This window comes from Lepus europaeus, chromosome 2 (genome assembly GCF_033115175.1).
Source record: "Lepus europaeus isolate LE1 chromosome 2, mLepTim1.pri, whole genome shotgun sequence".
Classification (NCBI taxonomy): domain Eukaryota; kingdom Metazoa; phylum Chordata; class Mammalia; order Lagomorpha; family Leporidae; genus Lepus; species Lepus europaeus.
Genome location: NC_084828.1, coordinates 2616638 through 2633765, shown reverse-complemented (window position 1 = coordinate 2633765; position 17128 = coordinate 2616638). Strand labels below are relative to the sequence as shown.

At 60.5% G+C, this 17128-nt stretch overlaps 1 protein-coding gene across 2 annotated transcripts in view; it reads right to left on the bottom strand.

Moving 5' to 3' along the window:
• HSF2BP (heat shock transcription factor 2 binding protein) overlaps nt 1-14096 on the bottom strand; it is an 85182-nt gene extending 71086 nt beyond the window's left edge. The window contains exons 1-3 of one of the 2 annotated variants that reach the window (XM_062175106.1): nt 14069-14096; nt 13750-13900; nt 931-1034 (exon numbers count right to left, since the gene is read on the bottom strand). In XM_062175106.1, coding sequence (XP_062031090.1) covers nt 931-1034; nt 13750-13897 — 252 coding nt within the window. In that variant the 5' untranslated portion in view covers nt 13898-13900; nt 14069-14096. Of the gene's footprint in view, nt 1-858; nt 1035-2639; nt 2724-13749; nt 13901-14068 lie in introns of those variants that run through there. The other variant, XM_062175114.1, reaches the window with a different exon arrangement.
• Nucleotides 14097-17128: the final 3032 nt, after the last annotated feature.

Genomic DNA, 17128 nt, shown 5'->3' with positions numbered 1-17128 from the left:
TCTGGTTAGAGTCCTGGCTATGCCACTTCTTTTTTATTTATTAATTTTTTATTTTTTTAAAAGATTTATTTATTTGAGAGGTAGATTCACAGACAGTGAGAGAGAGAGAGACAGAAAGAAAGGTCTTTCATCCGTTGCTTCACTCTCCAAATGGTCGCAATGACTAGACCTGTGCCAATCTGAAGCCAGGAGCCAGGAGCTTCTTCCAGGACTCCCACGTGGGTGTAGGGTCCCAAGCACTTGGGCCATCTTCCACTGCTTTCCCAGGCCACAGCAGAGAGCTGGATCAGAAGAGGAACAGCTGGGACTTGAACCAGTGCCCATATGGGATGCCGGCACTGCAGGCCAGGGCTTTAACCCGCTGCACCACAGCACTGGCCCCTCTTCCACTTCTTTTTTTTTTTTTCTTTCCTTCTTTTAATTTTTTATTTATTTATTTGAGAGGTAGAGTTACAGAGAGTGAGAGAGAGAAAGAGGTCTTCCATCTGCTAGTTCACTCCCCAGATGGCTGCAACAGCCAGAGCTATGCCAAACTGAAGCCAGGAGCCAGGAGCTTCTTCCAGGACTCCCACATAGGTGCAGGGGCCCAAGGACTTGGCCCATCTTCTACTGCTTTCCCAGGCCATAGCAGAGAGCTGGATCGGAAGTAGAGCAGGCAGGACTCAAACCGGCACCTATACATGATGCTGGCACTGCAGGTGGCATCTTCACCAGCTACGCCATAGCACTGGCCTCATCCTTTTTAAGGATGAAAATTAAAAGGCCTCAAGTGAATAGTCTTCATGTTAAATTGCTGTGAACTCCAACTGTTCTCCTGCCTTGCAACCCACTCAGAATCCACACACTGTAAAATCCAACCTCTTGAGGATGAAGGTGGAAATTAGGAGCCGCTGCTCCGGAGGAGTGAAAGGCAGGTGCCCGGCTCCGTACCTTCTTCTCCCGCACGCCGTCAGCCTGCACGGTCTCCAGCCGGGATTTAAAGTGCTCGCAGTCCATTCTCAGCTGCTCCAATTCTTGCTCTTTCCTTTCCAGGTCTACAGGAAACAGACGTGAAAACACTCAAGATGTTTCAAATCGCTGATCGCCCCTAAGCACCTGTTTTTCCCAGCCTTGTCCTGCAGAGTCTGTGTGGCCCTAAGTCAGAGCTCCGCTGTTGACTTCTAAGCAGTCCACATGGGACCAGCACCCAAAGGCCTGGCTTTCTAAGTTCCTATCAGCTTCTAGCCCACAGCAGAAAGGACCTCCTCATCATCTGTGTTTTGCGTCTGAAGGCCTCGCTGTGCTGTCAGCCGTGTCCTCCAGGCTGCAAGCACACGTGTTATTTAAAGCACTGGAGGCAGAGCTGAGCAGCCTGCCTGTCTCGTGGCACAGACTCATCTCCACTCCACGAGCAGCAGAAGGCCCGGCGCGCAGGCGGTGCCAGCACACGCTGACTCACAAAGCCAGCTCGCCAGCTGGCCGCCGGACTCAATGGGAACAACTGCAGTAGTAGTCAATGGAGGCGGGAGAGGGATGGGGGCCAAGACCAGGGCCACGTGACGCCTCCTCCCCCCACATTCATTTCATTGATGCGTCAGATGGCCAACAAAAACCCCAAAAGACAGCCATGGCAATTAATCAGAAGTGTTACCAAATGTAAATTTAAAATGTCACGCTACTGAATTACTGGCATTCAAAAAATCAAATATGCAACTCAAAATTGTAAGTTCTTGATCCCCAGGGCTGAGAAGGGTCGGGTTTGGGATACCGTACCCCCAGGTCTGCAGGCAGAGCTAAGTAAGGCTACGTAACTTCTCCAGTCGAAGCAGCAACACCACACAACAGTGATTTTTGAACACTCGTGCGCCTCAGAATCTGGATGCTTTGATAAAACCCACAGGGCTGGACTGTCCACGCAGGCTTTGAGCAGGCCGGGGTGGCCCTGAGAAGCCACACTTCTAACCCACGCCCAGAGAGGTGGAGGCTGTTTGTCTGGGGGCCACACTTTGAGAACGACGGCTTCAGGATGACGGCTGATGAAATGAAAGGACACGCGCCGGCAGCAGCCACAGGAACAGGAGGGCGGAGGGCAGAGGGCAAAGGGCAAAGGGCAGGGACGGCAGCCTGAAGACAGAGCCCTGCTGCACTTGGAGGGCCCACGCTCAGCAGTCCGCTCTGGAGGGCAGGGAGGAGCCACGGGGGTTCCCGGAGCTCTGGGGGAAGAAATAAGGGGAGACCACCTGCTCCAGAGAGAACTAAAGGTGAATATTCAGACCAGCTGGAGATTCCATCCCTGGCTGGCAAAGCCTCTCTCAGAACCAGTGAGGCAACGTGGGACTATCAGAGCTCCCTCCTCCATCCTGTGCACAACGTGACTGCACTGGCATGCTTTCTTCTGTCCTACCCGAGGAGTCAAAGCCAACCAACCACTCTGCCTTTAAAGCCACACAGCTGCATTTGGTAACGGTGTTAATGGAGAGATATTATTGTTACATAGGCACCACGGATGAAATATATACCAGACAAAAAAAAACAAAATGAAGTCAGAACAGTGGTGAGATTATCAGTGAATTAAATATTTTCCCTTGTAGTTAACTCAGATTTCTACTATTAAATATTCAACCACAATAATGAAAATAGAAAGTTACGTTTCTACAAACCTCACCAGGTGTAAAAACCTGCAGGAACTCACTGTGAACACCAAAGACTCCCCCTCTCCTTGTGGCAATTTCACAATCCCTGCTCTGCGTGGTATGTGACCTTAGAGCAAGTTAACATACCAAACAGGCAAAGCCCTACAACTCCAGGAGGCTGCTCAGAGGCCACACCCATCCACAGCAGCGCCCCCCCCCCCAGCAGCAGGTGCCTCTCTGCTGTGTGAGGCCGCCGCCCTGTGGCCAGACAGGAGCACTGCTACAGCCTCCTAAAGACCACCTTGCAGCTTCCACCTGGGCTCGCTGCATGGGCCCTTGAACCACCACGGGGACAGGGTTTTCCTCAGTCTGTCTCACGCCACAGCGTGTCTGCACGCCCAACGTGCAGAAGAGTATATGGAATGCAGTAGGCACTGAACCGTTATCTGTCACAACAATGAATTTCACTTTATATATTTCTCCTCCCTTTTAAGATGTATTTATTCCTTTGATAGAGTCAGAGAGAGAGGGAGAGACAGAGACATCTTCCATCTGCTGGTTCACTCCCCAGATGGCCACAATGGCCAGTGCTGAGCCAGGCTGAAGCCAGCAGCTTCGTCCAGGTCTCTCACATGGGTGGCAGGGCCATCTTGTATTGCTTTTCCCAGGCCATTAGCAGGGAGCTGGACCGGAAGTGGAACAGGCAGCGCATGAACCAGCACCCATGTGGGATGCCAGCAGCGCACGCAGCATTTTACCTGCTACACCACAACGCCAGCTGCCTTCTCCCGATTCTTGACTGGAAAAACGCACAATGACTTCGGCTGTCTGCACGTCTCACTCATCTAGAAGGGGAGCACAATGACTCCGGCTGTCTGCACGTCTCACTCCTCTGGAAGGGGAGCACAATGACTCCGGCTGTCTGCACGTCTCACTCCTCTGGAAGGGGAGCACGATGACTTCGGCCGTCTGCACGTCTCACTCCTCTGGAAGGGGAGCACAATGACTCCGGCTGTCTGCACGTCTCACTCATCTAGAAGGGGAGCACAATGACTCCGGCTGTCTGCACGTCTCACTCATCTAGAAGGGGAGCACGATGACTCCGGCCGTCTGCACGTCTCACTCATCTAGAAGGGGAGCACAATGACTCCGGCTGTCTGCACGTCTCACTCCTCTGGAAGGGGAGCACAATGACTCCGGCTGTCTGCACGTCTCACTCATCTAGAAGGGGAGCACGATGACTCCGGCTGTCTGCACGTCTCACTCCTCTGGAAGGGGAGTACAGTGACTTCGGCTGTCTGCACGTCTCACTCATCTAGAAGGGGAGCACGATGACTCCGGCCGTCTGCACGTCTCACTCCTCTGGAAGGGGAGTACAGTGACTTCGGCTGTCTGCACGTCTCACTCATCTAGAAGGGGAGCACAATGACTTCGGCCGTCTGCACGTCTCACTCCTCTGGAAGGGGAGCACAATGACTCCGGCTGTCTGCACGTCTCACTCCTCTGGAAGGGGAGCACAATGACTCCGGCCGTCTGCACGTCTCACTCCTCTGGAAGGGGAGCACAGTGACTTCGGCTGTCTGCACGTCTCACTCATCTAGAAGGGGAGTACAATGCTTTTGCAAAGAATCTGAAGAACCAGGGACAGAAACAAGTCAGGGAGCGACACGCTACATGTCATCAGCACAGTGTCTTACTCAACCCTGGCATTAGAACGGGGCGGGCCGCCACCTGGCCCAGCCTGCGTTTTAACTGCTCATCCTTAGCAATCGCACGACGGCAAAGGCATGAAAGGACGGCAAGGCCGACACGAACAACTGGCACAGACCCTTCCCCTCAACCTCTCCTGAAACGGCATCTCCTAGCTTTAACGCTGCTGACAGTGCGAGAATGACTTACCTCCAGATCACTCCGCAGGCAAGACAGACTGTCAAGAAAAGCAGGGCTTCTAAACACCGACAAAAGAAATGAAAGTGACCCCAAAGGGCCAGTGTGCCTGCCTGCACCCCCCAGCCTGCTCACTGTCCATGTGTTCGCAGGTGTGCTGACCTCCGCAAACACGTACCAAAATAAAGGTTTCAAGAGTCACTAACTGTTAACTCCCTTGCTCTGAGACACTCAGCGAAGAGTTCAGCCAGCGCCGACGGCCTGCCTCCTGACCTGCAGCTGCCATCTGGGTCACGTGTCAGATTTCTGCGACTGCAGGAAACAGTGCCACAGCCAGATGGCTGAGGACAGACCCGCGCCGTCTCACAAGCCTGCCAGAGCCAGCGTGAGGGTCTACAGGGAGGCCCCTCACTTCCCCAGCAGCATCATTCCAAGCCCCGCCTCCACCCTCACATGTTCTGTGTCTCTTCCGGCGTATTTCCCCGTGTCACACTCCTGCCGACTCACAACACAAATCATTGCACAGCTTCCTGGGGCTTCATCGAGCTCCAACACACGACAATCAGGGCTGTGTGGGACCCACAACAGTTTCCATTCCAAGGCCCTCCTAGCCCACGGCTCCCCATGCACACAGCCCAGCCTCCAAGATGATTCTGGATCCTTCCGAGGCCCCAACTAGCAGGAGTGGGGGTGGGTGGATAGCTCCCAAACGGAAGAACACCCAGATCTACGCCCACTCGCAGTCGAAGGCCCTGATACACCGCACATTCGGAGACGCAGCCCCCAGAGAAGCCGTCAGCACCTCAGAGCTCACAGGTGTGATTCAGAGCCCCCCGGGGCCACCCATCAGCTCTGACACCCGTGCCGAGCACCAATCTCAGAGCCGACAAGACCCACAACCGCAGAACGGGCCGACTGTGCACTGCAGGAGCAGGATTCTACACAAGCCGAAACAGAATCCTCCTCAGTGCCCGACTGACATCCGTGTGGCTTCCCATGTTGGCACGTGTCTCCCTCCGCTGCCCAGGAGGCACTTCACCCACCTCCTGGTCCCCACTCCTCCACCAAGTCCTCCTAGGCCCCCGAGGCCTTCCCTGCACTCACCCCGTCACCGTGGGTGGGCCTCGTGTCCCCCTTACCACATCTCTGGAGGACCACGATCATCTCACAGAGATGTACGGGCACCTTCAGGAACCAGGACAGAAAAGCCAAGTCCACGGCCAGACCTCATGAGACCATCTCTCCTAAGGCTCTCTCAACTGCCCATTCTCTCCCAAGGCTCGGCTTCGGGGGGCGGCCGCGGGCCCCTCAGACAACAGCAAGGTCCTCACCGTGAAGAAGCAGAGGCCTACAGAGCACGCCCACTCCGGACTCAGCCACGGAGACGCAGAGCCCAGTGCTCTGCCCCTCCCCCGGCTCCCGGAACTCCACAGGCCCTTGGGCAGCCCGTGAACGTGATGAAGGCCCTCCTTCCACAAAGAAGCCTCGGCGCACCCTGACCCTGCTGAACAAATGCTGCCCAGGAGGCCGTCACGGAGTGCCTGTGTCAGGCAGAGCTCCCCACCCAGCGATCCTCCGAGGGCGCTCTTCACGTGTGCCCAAAACTGAAGTCCAAAAAGTGAGATGAATATGCCAGCGTAGTGATGAGCAGGCTGCAACACCAGCATCCGTTATCAGAGCACTGGTTCAAGTCCCAGCTGTTCCACTTCCAAACCAGCTCCCGGCTAAGAGGCCTGAGAAAGATGGCCAAATGCTTGGGCCCCTGCCACCCACACAGGAGACCCCAGCCCAGCCCTGGCTGCTGCAGTCATTTGAGGAGTGAACCAACAACAGAAGATCTCTCTCTCCCTCACTCTCTCCCTCCCTCTCTCCCTCCCTCTCATCACTCAGCCTTTCAAATAAATTAATTAAAAAAGAAATAGTACTTTTAAAGAAATCAGAACATTCCAGGATTCATTAAAAAAAATTAAAGAGCCTAAATGCATTTGAAGCCCTAGTTCCCACTCTAAGCCAGCCAAATACCATTTTAATTAGCTGTCAAAATGTTAAACAAACCAAAGGAAGGAGAGGAAAACTGGAACCAGAATACAGAAATAGCATTTTGATTTCCTGACAAAAATCTGCTTCCAAATACACTAGCGGAATCTTCCGTGAGATGGAGAAAGTGTGTGACTAACGGGCATTCAGCGGCTGCCGGCACTGCCAGCGTCCCTGGCACTGGCCCACGCCACCAACCGCCATCTGCACCCCAGAGCTCCCAGCCCACGGCAAACTTCCGAAGGAAAGGCTCACTCCTGCCTTCCTCATCCCACGACACCCAGCAGTGCCTGACAAACTGCCTGGCGTGTGACAGCGCCCACCTGGTTAGCACCCAGCCCACAAAACCACGCTCAGCCTCCCGGCACTCGAGCGAGGCCTGCCCAAGCGTTCCCACACCACAGCTGAGGCACCTGCTTTCCACTCCTGACACGCCAGCCACGAGGACACCGTGGGCCAGGAGTGACACGTCCCCAGCCTGTCTGCCCATAGGCCCCTTTCCGTCTGCTTCTAGCTTCACACTCCCGTGTCAGGGACACTCCCCATGTGCCTTCAGGGACACTGCACCCTGCTTTGTGCTCCAAAAGGCTGACAGCCACCTGACAGCCACGTCTGCAGCCACTGGGCTCTCCGTCCTGTAGCTTCCTGCTGGGTACAGCGGGCAGCAGGGCCTGCAGGACCCTGGAGGATGAGACAGGCTAAGGCTCACGGACTGCTCCACTCTCCTTACCCTCCCTTCCGGCTGAAGCCAAGGTGCTGTCAATCACCTCCCACAGAGTCACGCCCCTCACCAAGGCTGATGACCCCTCCTGCTCCTGGCCCAGAGCAGGCCACGGCGTGCCACACGTGTGACCCCCTGGGCACTTGGCTCCATGTGCTGTCCCTCAGCCCTGCCCACTCCTGCGAGCCACCTGTCCACCATGCTCTCTGCACTCTGCCAGCTCAGAGCACGACACACTGCGCAGGCTCCCGCCCAGGCCATAGTAAAAGCCACACCAAACTCAGCCCCTTGCCATGCTCACTCTCGGGCCGTCTCCACGGTCCCCCAACTCCCGGAGCCCTAGCGCCCTCTCTTCTCACTAACACCAAACTCCTGGGAAATGACTCTCAGAGGCTTCGGGGTCCCACAGCAGAGCCTGCGCCTCAGAATTGCTCCAGTCCCGCCGACTTCTGACGGCCACCTCCACTCCACGCTATGCTTCCTGAATGCTTGGGAGCAGTTTCAAACTTGCAAAATGTCGCATGGGAAAAACACAGAGAACGCTCACACACGCACACACACTCAGTCGAGAATAAACCACGGCTACCCCGGCCCTTTCCCTAAGCAGTTCAAATGCTTCCCAGGGAGAGACGCCGCCTGGCCACCAGCACGGCGGTCACACCTGCGGGAAGGTGAACGCTGACACCTGACCTAACCTATCCTGACATCTTGCACGTGACCTCGTATTGTCCTCGGTAGCATTTTTTTCCTTCAAGCACAGAACCCAGTCTGGGGTCAGCTGTCACACTTCCAGCATCTCTAGCCCCGGTTAATCTGAAACATCTCCAAGGCCTTTCTTTTGTAGTGACACAATACATTTCTTTCTTTTTTTTGTTTTTTGTAAAAGGCATTTTTTGAACTTTTTTTTAAGATTTATATATTTATTTAAAACACAGAGTTGGCCAGCGCCGCGGCTCACTAGGCTAATCCTCCGCCTGCAGCAGCCAGCACCCCAAGTTCTAGTCCGGGTCGGGGTGCCGGATTCTGTCCCGGTTGTTCCTCTTCCAGGCCAGCTCTCTGCTGTGACCAGGGAGTGCAGTGGAGGATGGCTCAAGTACTTGGGCCCTGCACCCCATGGGAGACCAGGAGGAAGCACCTGGCTCCTGGCTTTGGCTCAGCGCAGCGCCAGCCGCAGCAGCCATTTGGGGTGTGAACCAACGGAGGGAAGACTTTTCTGTCTGTCTGTCTCTCTCTCTCACTGTCTAACTCTGCCTGTCAAAAACAAAAACAACAACAACAACAAAAATGCAGAGTTACAGAGAGGCAGAGGCAGAGGGCAAGTGAGGTTTTCCATCAGCTGGTTCACTCACCAAATGACCGCAGTGGCCAGAGCTGGCCCGACCCAAAGCCAGGAGCCAGGAGCAGTGCCAGCATCCCATTTGGGCACCGGTTTGAGTCCAAGCTGCTCCTCTTCCGATCCAGCTCTCTGCTGTGGCCTGGGAAAGCAGTAGAAGATGGCCCAGGTCCTTGGGCCCCTGCACCCGCGTGGGAGACCCGGAAGAAGCTCCTGGCTCCTGGCTTCATCAGCACAGCTCCGGCCATTGTGGCCATCAGGGGAGTGAACCAGCAGATGGAAGACCTCTCCCTCCTCCCTCCCTCTCTCTCTCTCTTGCTGCCTAACTCTGCCTTTCAAATAAATAAATAAATCTTTTTTTTTTTTTTGACAGGCAGAGTGGACAGTGAGAGAGAGACAGAGAGAAAGGTCTTCCCTTGCCGTTGGTTCACCCTCCAATGGCCGCTGCAGCTGGCACACTGCGGCCGGCGCACCGCACTGTTCCGAAGGCAGGAGCCAGGTGCTTCTCCTGGTCTCCCAGGGGGTGCAGGGCCCAAGGACTTGGGCCATCCTCCACTGCACTCCCAGGCCACAGCAGAGAGCTGGCCTGGAAGAGGAGCAACCAGGACAGAATCCGGTGCCCTGACCGGGACTAGAACCCGGTGTGCCGGCGCCGCAGGCGGAGGATCAGCCAGTTGAGCCGCGGCGCCGGCCTGAACAAATCTTTAAAATAAGAAACGCACGTGCAGAAGGAAGCACCCCATCAGACCCACTCGGCCAGTAGCACGGCAGAGGAAGAGGGTGCAGGGCCAGGGCAGGTGGCCGGGCTCCAGCACACACTCAGCTCTCGCCGGACTCCCTTCCAGGACGAGGCCGAGTGGAAACCAACTACAAAGAGGCTGGCTGGAACTAAGGTGGAAGCCAGCCCTGGGTCAGTGCAGCCCTGACGGATGAAGCAGTCTCCACCCAATTCCTGCTGACTGACACGGCCAGAGAGAGAATGACCGAAAGCAGGCCGCAGAGCGCACCGGCATCCAGAGCCTCTCGCTTCTGAAGTCCACTGACCGGGGCTAAGCTCAGGCCTCGTGCTTTGATGGCCACACCCAGTATCCGAGTGCCACTCCCGAATCCAGCTGCCCGCTCATGAAGACCCTGCGGGCAGCAGCGATAGATAAGTGGAGCTCCCCCACCCTGAGGGGACTTGGACTGGGTTCCCAGAGCTGGACTCTGACCAGGCCCAGCGGCCGGGGAGTGACCCAGTGTACGGGACACTCTCGCTCCTCTCTCTCAATAAGTAAATGGATAAAAACACATAAATAAACACCACAGGTGTTTTTAAGTCTGTTATTCAATAAAGAATTACTAAATCTACGAAGATGGAAAAGACACACTAGAAACAGACCCAAAGGTGAGTCGGATTTACCAGAGACTAAAGTTTGTTCCAGGGGCCGGCGCTGTGGCACAGAGGGTTAACACCCTGGCCTGAAGCACCGGAATCCCATGTGGGCACCGGTTCTAGTCCCGGCTGCTCCTCTTCCAATCCAGCTCTCTGCTATGGCTGGGACAGCAGTAGAAGATGGTCCAAGTTCTTGGGCCCCTGCACCCACGTGAAGAAGCTCCTGGCTCCTGGCTTCAGATCAGCACAGTTCTGGCCTTTGTGGCCAATTGGGGAGTGAACCATCGGATGGAAGACCTCTCTCTCTCTGCCTCTCCTCTCTGTGTAACTCTGACTTTCAAATAAATAAGTAAGCCTTCAAAAAAAAAATAAAGTATGTTCCAGAACATGGGTAACAAGAAAAGTTCATCAGAAAACCAGAATTTAAAACAGCCAAGCTGAGGCCAGTGTTGGTGCAGTGGGTTGGGCCTCAAAATCCCATATAGCGTGCTGGTCAATCCCAGCTGCTGCACTTCCAACCCAGCTCCCGAAACGCACGGGCAAGCGGAGGAAGACAGCACCACCGTCACCCACAGGGAGACACGGACAGAGTTTCCGGCTCCCGGCTTCAGCCAGCTCCAGGCCACCTGGGGCCACCCGGGGCCACCCGGGGCCACCCGGGCAGTGAACCAGCAGACGGGAGACCAGTTCGCCTGTTTCTTTCCCTCTCTCTGTCACTGCCTTTCAAGAAATAAATACATCTTTGAAAAGACAGCCCGATGGAAGACCAATATAAAAGTAAAACGTACTAAAACATTAAGTATATAATACCTGGACCCCTCAGGACCCAGCGTCAGCCCCCGGCCACACGGCCACTGACAGCTGGGCGCAGGTGCCAGCAGCACGCAGGAGGGAAGGCTGCCCCCCCAGGGAGCGGCGCCAGGTCCTGGCAGATGGGGCCAGCGGCGGTTTAAAGCCAGACACAGACGTTCAGGTTCCGCGCCATCACGGCGGAAACTGCCGGACGGCGCTGACGGCGATGGGGTGCTGACACCTGCTGGCCACTCTGGCTGCGGCAGACCGGAGCCGCCTCACCAGCGCACACACTGCTGAAGTTTTCCCACAGCCAAGACTGGGTAAGCACCAACATTTAAATGTCTGTGTTCAGGTAAGTAAGTGCTAGAAGGCTAAAATTACTTGGGCCAGCACTGTGACTCAGGAGGTGAAGACACTGCCTGCGACACCCGTGTCCCATACGGGCACCGGTTCTAGACCCGGCTGCTCCGCTTCCAATCCAGCTCTCTGCTGTGGCTTGGGAAAGCAGTGGAAGATGGCCCAAGTGCTTCAGCCGCTGACCCACGTGGGAGACCCGGATGGAACTCCTGGCTTTGGCCTGGCCCAGCCCTGGCCACTGCAGCTGTCGGCAGCGAACCAGCAGGTGGAGATGCTCTCTCTGTAACTCTCTCAAAATAAACAAGCACATCTTTTAAAAATAATAATAGAATGTTAAAACTACCGGACGTCAGGAGCAGGGCTGAAGTCTGGTTTGCAGCCAGGCTCGGACGTGACTCCGAGCGCAAGCACGAGACGAGCTCCGCACAGACAGGACCCGGGCTCCGTGCCGTGCCACCCTCTCCCACACGGCCACCGGCCATTGGGAGCAGAACACACACACCCGACTCCGCCAATGTCGGCCTCAGGATGGCGTACCTGTCGCCAAGCGAGCTGCCCACCTCACTGCTTTACAACAGAACCAACACCGGAACGGGAGGCTGGGCGGGACTCCCGTCTTCCCGAAGCCCGGGGAAGCACTTCCATTGTATGCACTTAGGGAAACATCTGGAAACCCTCCAGCAGGGGGCGCCGCGCAGACCCACACCTACACCCGGAGAGGCTTCTCCCGACGTCGGCACCGCCCCAGCGCCAGGCTGCCCTTCCTCGCTGCCCAACACTGGAGCCAACGGGGCCGGAACGCGGCAAGGCCCCAGGGCCGGTGGGGGCCACAGCCCTGAGCCAAACTCCAGCCTCTACAGCGAGCGACGCCCCCACGGGGCGCGGGCGCCGAGAAACACACCCGCGACTCCAGACTCCGGCTGTCCACACCCCTGAGCCCCAGGCCCGCCCTATGGCCAGGCTCCTCCAGGGACTGCGTCCGGGGCCCGAGGCAGCACTGGTCACGGGGGCTCTGCTCAGACCTCGCCAGCCTGCGCTCTGGACCGCCCCCGTCCACACCGCCAGGCCTCGCTCAGCCAGCGAGGACCAGGAGCCGACCCGCCGACCGCCCCGTCCACACCGCCAGGCCTCGCTCAGCCAGTGAGGGCCAGGAGCCGCCCAGGCCACACCGCCAGGCCTCGCTCAGCCAGCGAGGACCAAGCTGACCCGCCGACTGCCCCTGTCCACACCGCCAGGCCTCGCTCAGCCAGCGAGGACCAGGAGCCGACCCGCCGACCACCCCGTCCACACCGCCCCATCCACACCGCCAGGCCTCGCTCAGCCAGTGAGGGCCAGGAGCCGCCCAGTCCACACCGCCAGGCCTCGCTCAGCCAGCGAGGACCAGGAGCCGACCCGCCGACTGCCCCCGTCCACACCGCCAGGCCTCGCTCAGCCAGCGAGGACCAGGAGCCAACCCGCCGACCGCCCCTGTCCACACCGCCAGGCCTCGCTCAGCCAGTGAGGGCCAGGAGCCGCCCTGTCCACACCGCCAGGCCTCGCTCAGCCAGCGAGGACCAGGAGCCGACCCGCCCGACCGCCCCGTCCCCACCGCCAGGCCTCGCTCAGCCAGCGAGGACCAGGAGCCGACCCGCCGACTGCCCCTGTCCACACCGCCAGGCCTCGCTCAGCCAGCGAGGACCAGGAGCCGACCCGCCCGACCGCCCCGTCCACACCGCCAGGCCTCGCTCAGCCAGCGAGGACCAGGAGCCGACCCGCCGACTGCCCCTGTCCACATCGCCAGGCCTCGCTCAGCCAGCGAGGACCAGGAGCCGACCCGCCCGACCGCCCCGTCCCCACCGCCAGGCCTCGCTCAGCCAGCGAGGACCAGGAGCCGACCCGCCGACCGCCCCTGTCCACACCGCCAGGCCTCGCTCAGCCAGTGAGGGCCAGGAGCCGCCCTGTCCACACCGCCAGGCCTCGCTCAGCCAGTGAGGACCAGGAGCCGACCCGCCGACTGCCCCGTCCACACCGCCAGGCCTCGCTCAGCCAGTGAGGACCAGGAGCCGACCCGCCCGACCGCCCCGTCCACACCGCCAGGCCTCGCTCGGCCGGTGAGGGCCAGGAGCCGCCCCCTCCACACCGCCAGGCCTTGCTCGGCCGGTGAGGACCAGGAGCCGCCCCCTCCACACCGCCCCCTCCACACCCCCCCGTCCACACCGCCAGGCCTCGCTCGGCCGGTGAGGACCAGGAGCCGCCCCGTCCACACCGCCAGGCCTTGCTCGGCCGGTGAGGACCAGGAGCCGCCCCGTCCACACCACCCCGTCCACACCACCAGGCCTCGCTCGGCCGGTGAGGACCAGGTGCCGCCCCGTCCACACCGCCAGGCCTCGCGCGGCCGGCGAGGACCAGGAGCCGCCCCGTCCACACCGCCCCGTCCACACCGCCAGGCCTCGCTCGGCCGGCGAGGGCCAGGAGCCGCCCCGTCCACACCGCCCCGTCCACACAGCCAGGCCTCGCTCAGCCGGCGAGGACCAGGAGCCTCCCCGTCCACACGGCCAGGCCTCGCTCGGCCGGCGAGGGCCAGGAGCCGCCCCGTCCACACCGCCCCGTCCACACCGCCAGGCCTCGCTCGCGGCCACACTCGCGGACTCACTTCGCTCCACCACCTGCAGCTTCTGGAAGCTCTCCAGGACCTCGCCGTTGAGGATGCGGGGCAGGAAGTCGCGGATCTGCATCACCTCCGTGGTCAGGCGCTCCAGGTCCTTCCTCCGCACCTTCACGAACTCCTCCTTGGGCGCCATGCGCTGCGGAGCGAGCAAGCCCGCGTCACGGCGCCTCGTGCGCGGCCCAACGCCCGTGACCGCGGCCCCCGCCCGCGTGGGCCCTCCCCGGCGCGTCCCCACCCCGCGGGGGCCCGAGCAGCCCCGGCCCGGGCGGACGCGGACGCCGCAGCCCAAGGCCGCCCCACTGACCCAGCACTCCTCCTCAGGGCCGCCGGCCTCGCCCATGGCCGCCGGGGCCTCGGCTCCGTGCGCCTGCGCGGCGCCCTCTGACCCCGCGCTCGCGGGAAAACGCGGGAAGGCGTCCACGCTGCGCTGAACGGAGACCCACGAGGCTCAAACCGCGCGGCGCTGGCGCAGCATCCGGGCCTGCGGAGGGCTGGCTTCCCCGGCGTCCGCTCGGGAGCTGCAAGAGGAGCGAGTGCAGACGTGAGACCGACGCGGTGCGCAGGCGCGGGTGGGCGCGGTGTGCGCAGGCTGCCCAGCTCCTGGCCACGGGTGTCCACAGGCGCCGCGGGGCCGGCTCCTCCCTCCACAGCCCTGCACCTGTGCAGGGACCCCCCCCCAGGGACTGCTCCTCCCTCCACAGCCCTGCACCTGCACCGGGACCCCCCCCCAGGGCCTGCTCCTCCATCCACAGCCCTGCACCTGCACAGGGACCCCGCAGGGCCTGCTCCTCCCTCCCTCCACAGCTCTGCACCTACACAGGGACTAGCTCCTCCCTAAACAGCCCTGCACCTGCACCAGGACCCCCCCCCCGGGCCTGCTCCCCTCCACAGCCCTGCACCTACACAGGGACCCCGCAGGGCCTGCTCCTCCCTCCACAGCCCTGCACCTGCACAGGGACTAGCTCCTCCCTCCACAGCCCTGCACCTGCACAGGGACCCCCAGGGCCTGCTCCTCCCTCCACAGCCCCGCACCTGCACCGGGACCCCCAGGGCCTGCTCCTCCCTCCACAGCCCCGCACCTGCACCGGGACCCCCAGGGCCTGCTCCTCCCTCCCTCCACAGCCCTGCACCTGCACAGGGACCCCGCAGGGCCTGCTCCTCCCTCCACAGCCCTGCACCTGCACATGGACCCCCAGGGCCTGCTCCTCCCTCCACTGCCCTGCACCTGCACAGGGACCCCGCAGGGCCTGCTCCTCCCTCCACAGCCCTGCACCTGCACAGGGACCCCCAGGGCCTGCTCCTCCCTCCACAGCCCCGCACCTGCACCGGGACCCCCAGGGCCTGCTCCTCCCTCCACAGCCCCGCACCTGCACCGGGACCCCCAGGGCCTGCTCCTCCCTCCCTCCACAGCCCTGCACCTGCACAGGGACCCCGCAGGGCCTGCTCCTCCCTCCACTGCCCTGCACCTGCACAGGGACCCCGCAGGGCCTGCTCCTCCCTCCACAGCCCTGCACCTGCACAGGGACCCCGCAGGGCCTGCTCCTCCCTCCACAGCCCTGTACCTGCACAGGGACCTCCCAGGGCCTGCTCCTCCCTCCCTCCACAGCCCTGCACCTGCACAGGGATCCCACAGGGCCTGCTCCTCCCTCCACAGCCCTGCACCTGCACAGGGACCCCGCAGGGCCTGCTCCTCCCTCCACTGCCCTGCACCTGCACATGGACCCCGCAGGGCCTGCTCCTCCCTCCACACCCTGCACCTGCACAGGGATCCCACAGGGCCTGCTCCTCCCTCCCTCCACAGCCCTGCACCTGCACAGGGACCCCGCAGGGCCTGCTCCTCCCTCCCTCCACAGCCCTGCACCTGCACAGGGATCCCACAGGGCCTGCTCCTCCCTCCACTGCCCTGCACCTGCACAGGGACCCCGCAGGGCCTGCTCCTCCCTCCACAGCCCTGCACCTGCACTGTGCGCTGGGCCCTTCGAGGCCCCTGCACGTGTTACCAGAGATTGATGCTCCGAGGTTCAAGGGGGCCTTTGGCGTGTTCTCCCCACCGCCAAGATTATGGGTTACTCCTCTTAGGGAGCCACTTTATGCAGCTGGGTAGGCGTTAGCAATGTGTGTACGAGAGCCAAAGAAAATGGGAAAATCGTGGAGAAAACGCGGAGTTTCGGTGAGGCAGGGAGGAAGTAAGCCTTGGAAGCAAAGCAGCATCCACGTATCCAAGTCTTGTGACTTGTCACTGTTCAGTAACTGGCTGGCCAGCCCTCTCCAGAGGCAGCCTAGAAGAAGGCTCCATCCAGAAGTCCTGGGACGGGGCTGGTGCTGCGGCGTAGCAGGTAAAGCCGCCGCCTGCAGGGCTGACGTCCCATGTGGGCGCCAGGCCGAGCCTTGGCTGCTCCACTTCCTTTTTTTTTTTTTATCGTTTTTTTTCCTTCTTTTTAAAGATTTATTTATTTATTTGAAAGAGTTACAGAGAGAGAGGAGAGGAAGAGAAAGAGACAGAGAGAGAGAGAGAGAGGCCACAGCGGCTGGAGCTGCGCTGATCTGAAGCCAGGAGCCAGGAGCTTCCTCTGGGTCTCCCACGTGGGAAGTGGAGCAGCCGGGACTCAAACCGGTGCCCATATGGGAGCCAGGACTGCAGGCGGCAGCTTTACCCAGTGCGCCACAGGGTCGTCCCCGCTGCTCCACTTCTGATCCAGCTCTCTGCTATGGCCTGGGAAAGCAGTGGAGGATGGCCCAGGTCCTGGGCCCCTGCACCCGCGTGGGAGACCCGGAAGAAGCTCCTGGCTCCTGGCTTTGGATCAGCACAGCTCGGGCCATTGCGGCCATCTGGGGAGTGAACCAGCGGATGGAAGACCTGTGTGTGTGTGTGTGTGTGTACCTCTGACTTTCAAATAAATAAATAAATGTCTTAAAATTTTTTTAAAGTTCTGGGAGGAATTTTAGGAGTTCCTCCACCCAGCAAGGTCCCAGAAAGGACGTGGGAGGAGGAGGATCGGAGGGCCTGTGCCCAAAAGCCCACTACAGCGCCGGCGCGCGGGCAGCCTGGGCTGGCAGGTGCACGCGCGGGAGCCTGCACCTGCAGCCGCCAGGCGCTGGCCGGAGCCAGCACGCCGAGTGACCGCCAGGGCTTCCCAGCCCGGCCCCAGCCCAGCCCCGGGGCTCCGGGCGGCCGCTCCCCCGGCCGAGACCCCTCCCGGGCTAACCTCGCCGTCAGCAGCCCCGACGGCGCCGGCGCGCGTCGCTCGGGCCCCGCGGCTCCGCCCGCTGCCAGGCACGCGGCGCGACGGCCTAGAACGCGCCGCCCGGCGACGCCTTTGTGACGTCATCAGCGCGCGCCGGCGGCTGTGCGCACGCGCGGCGG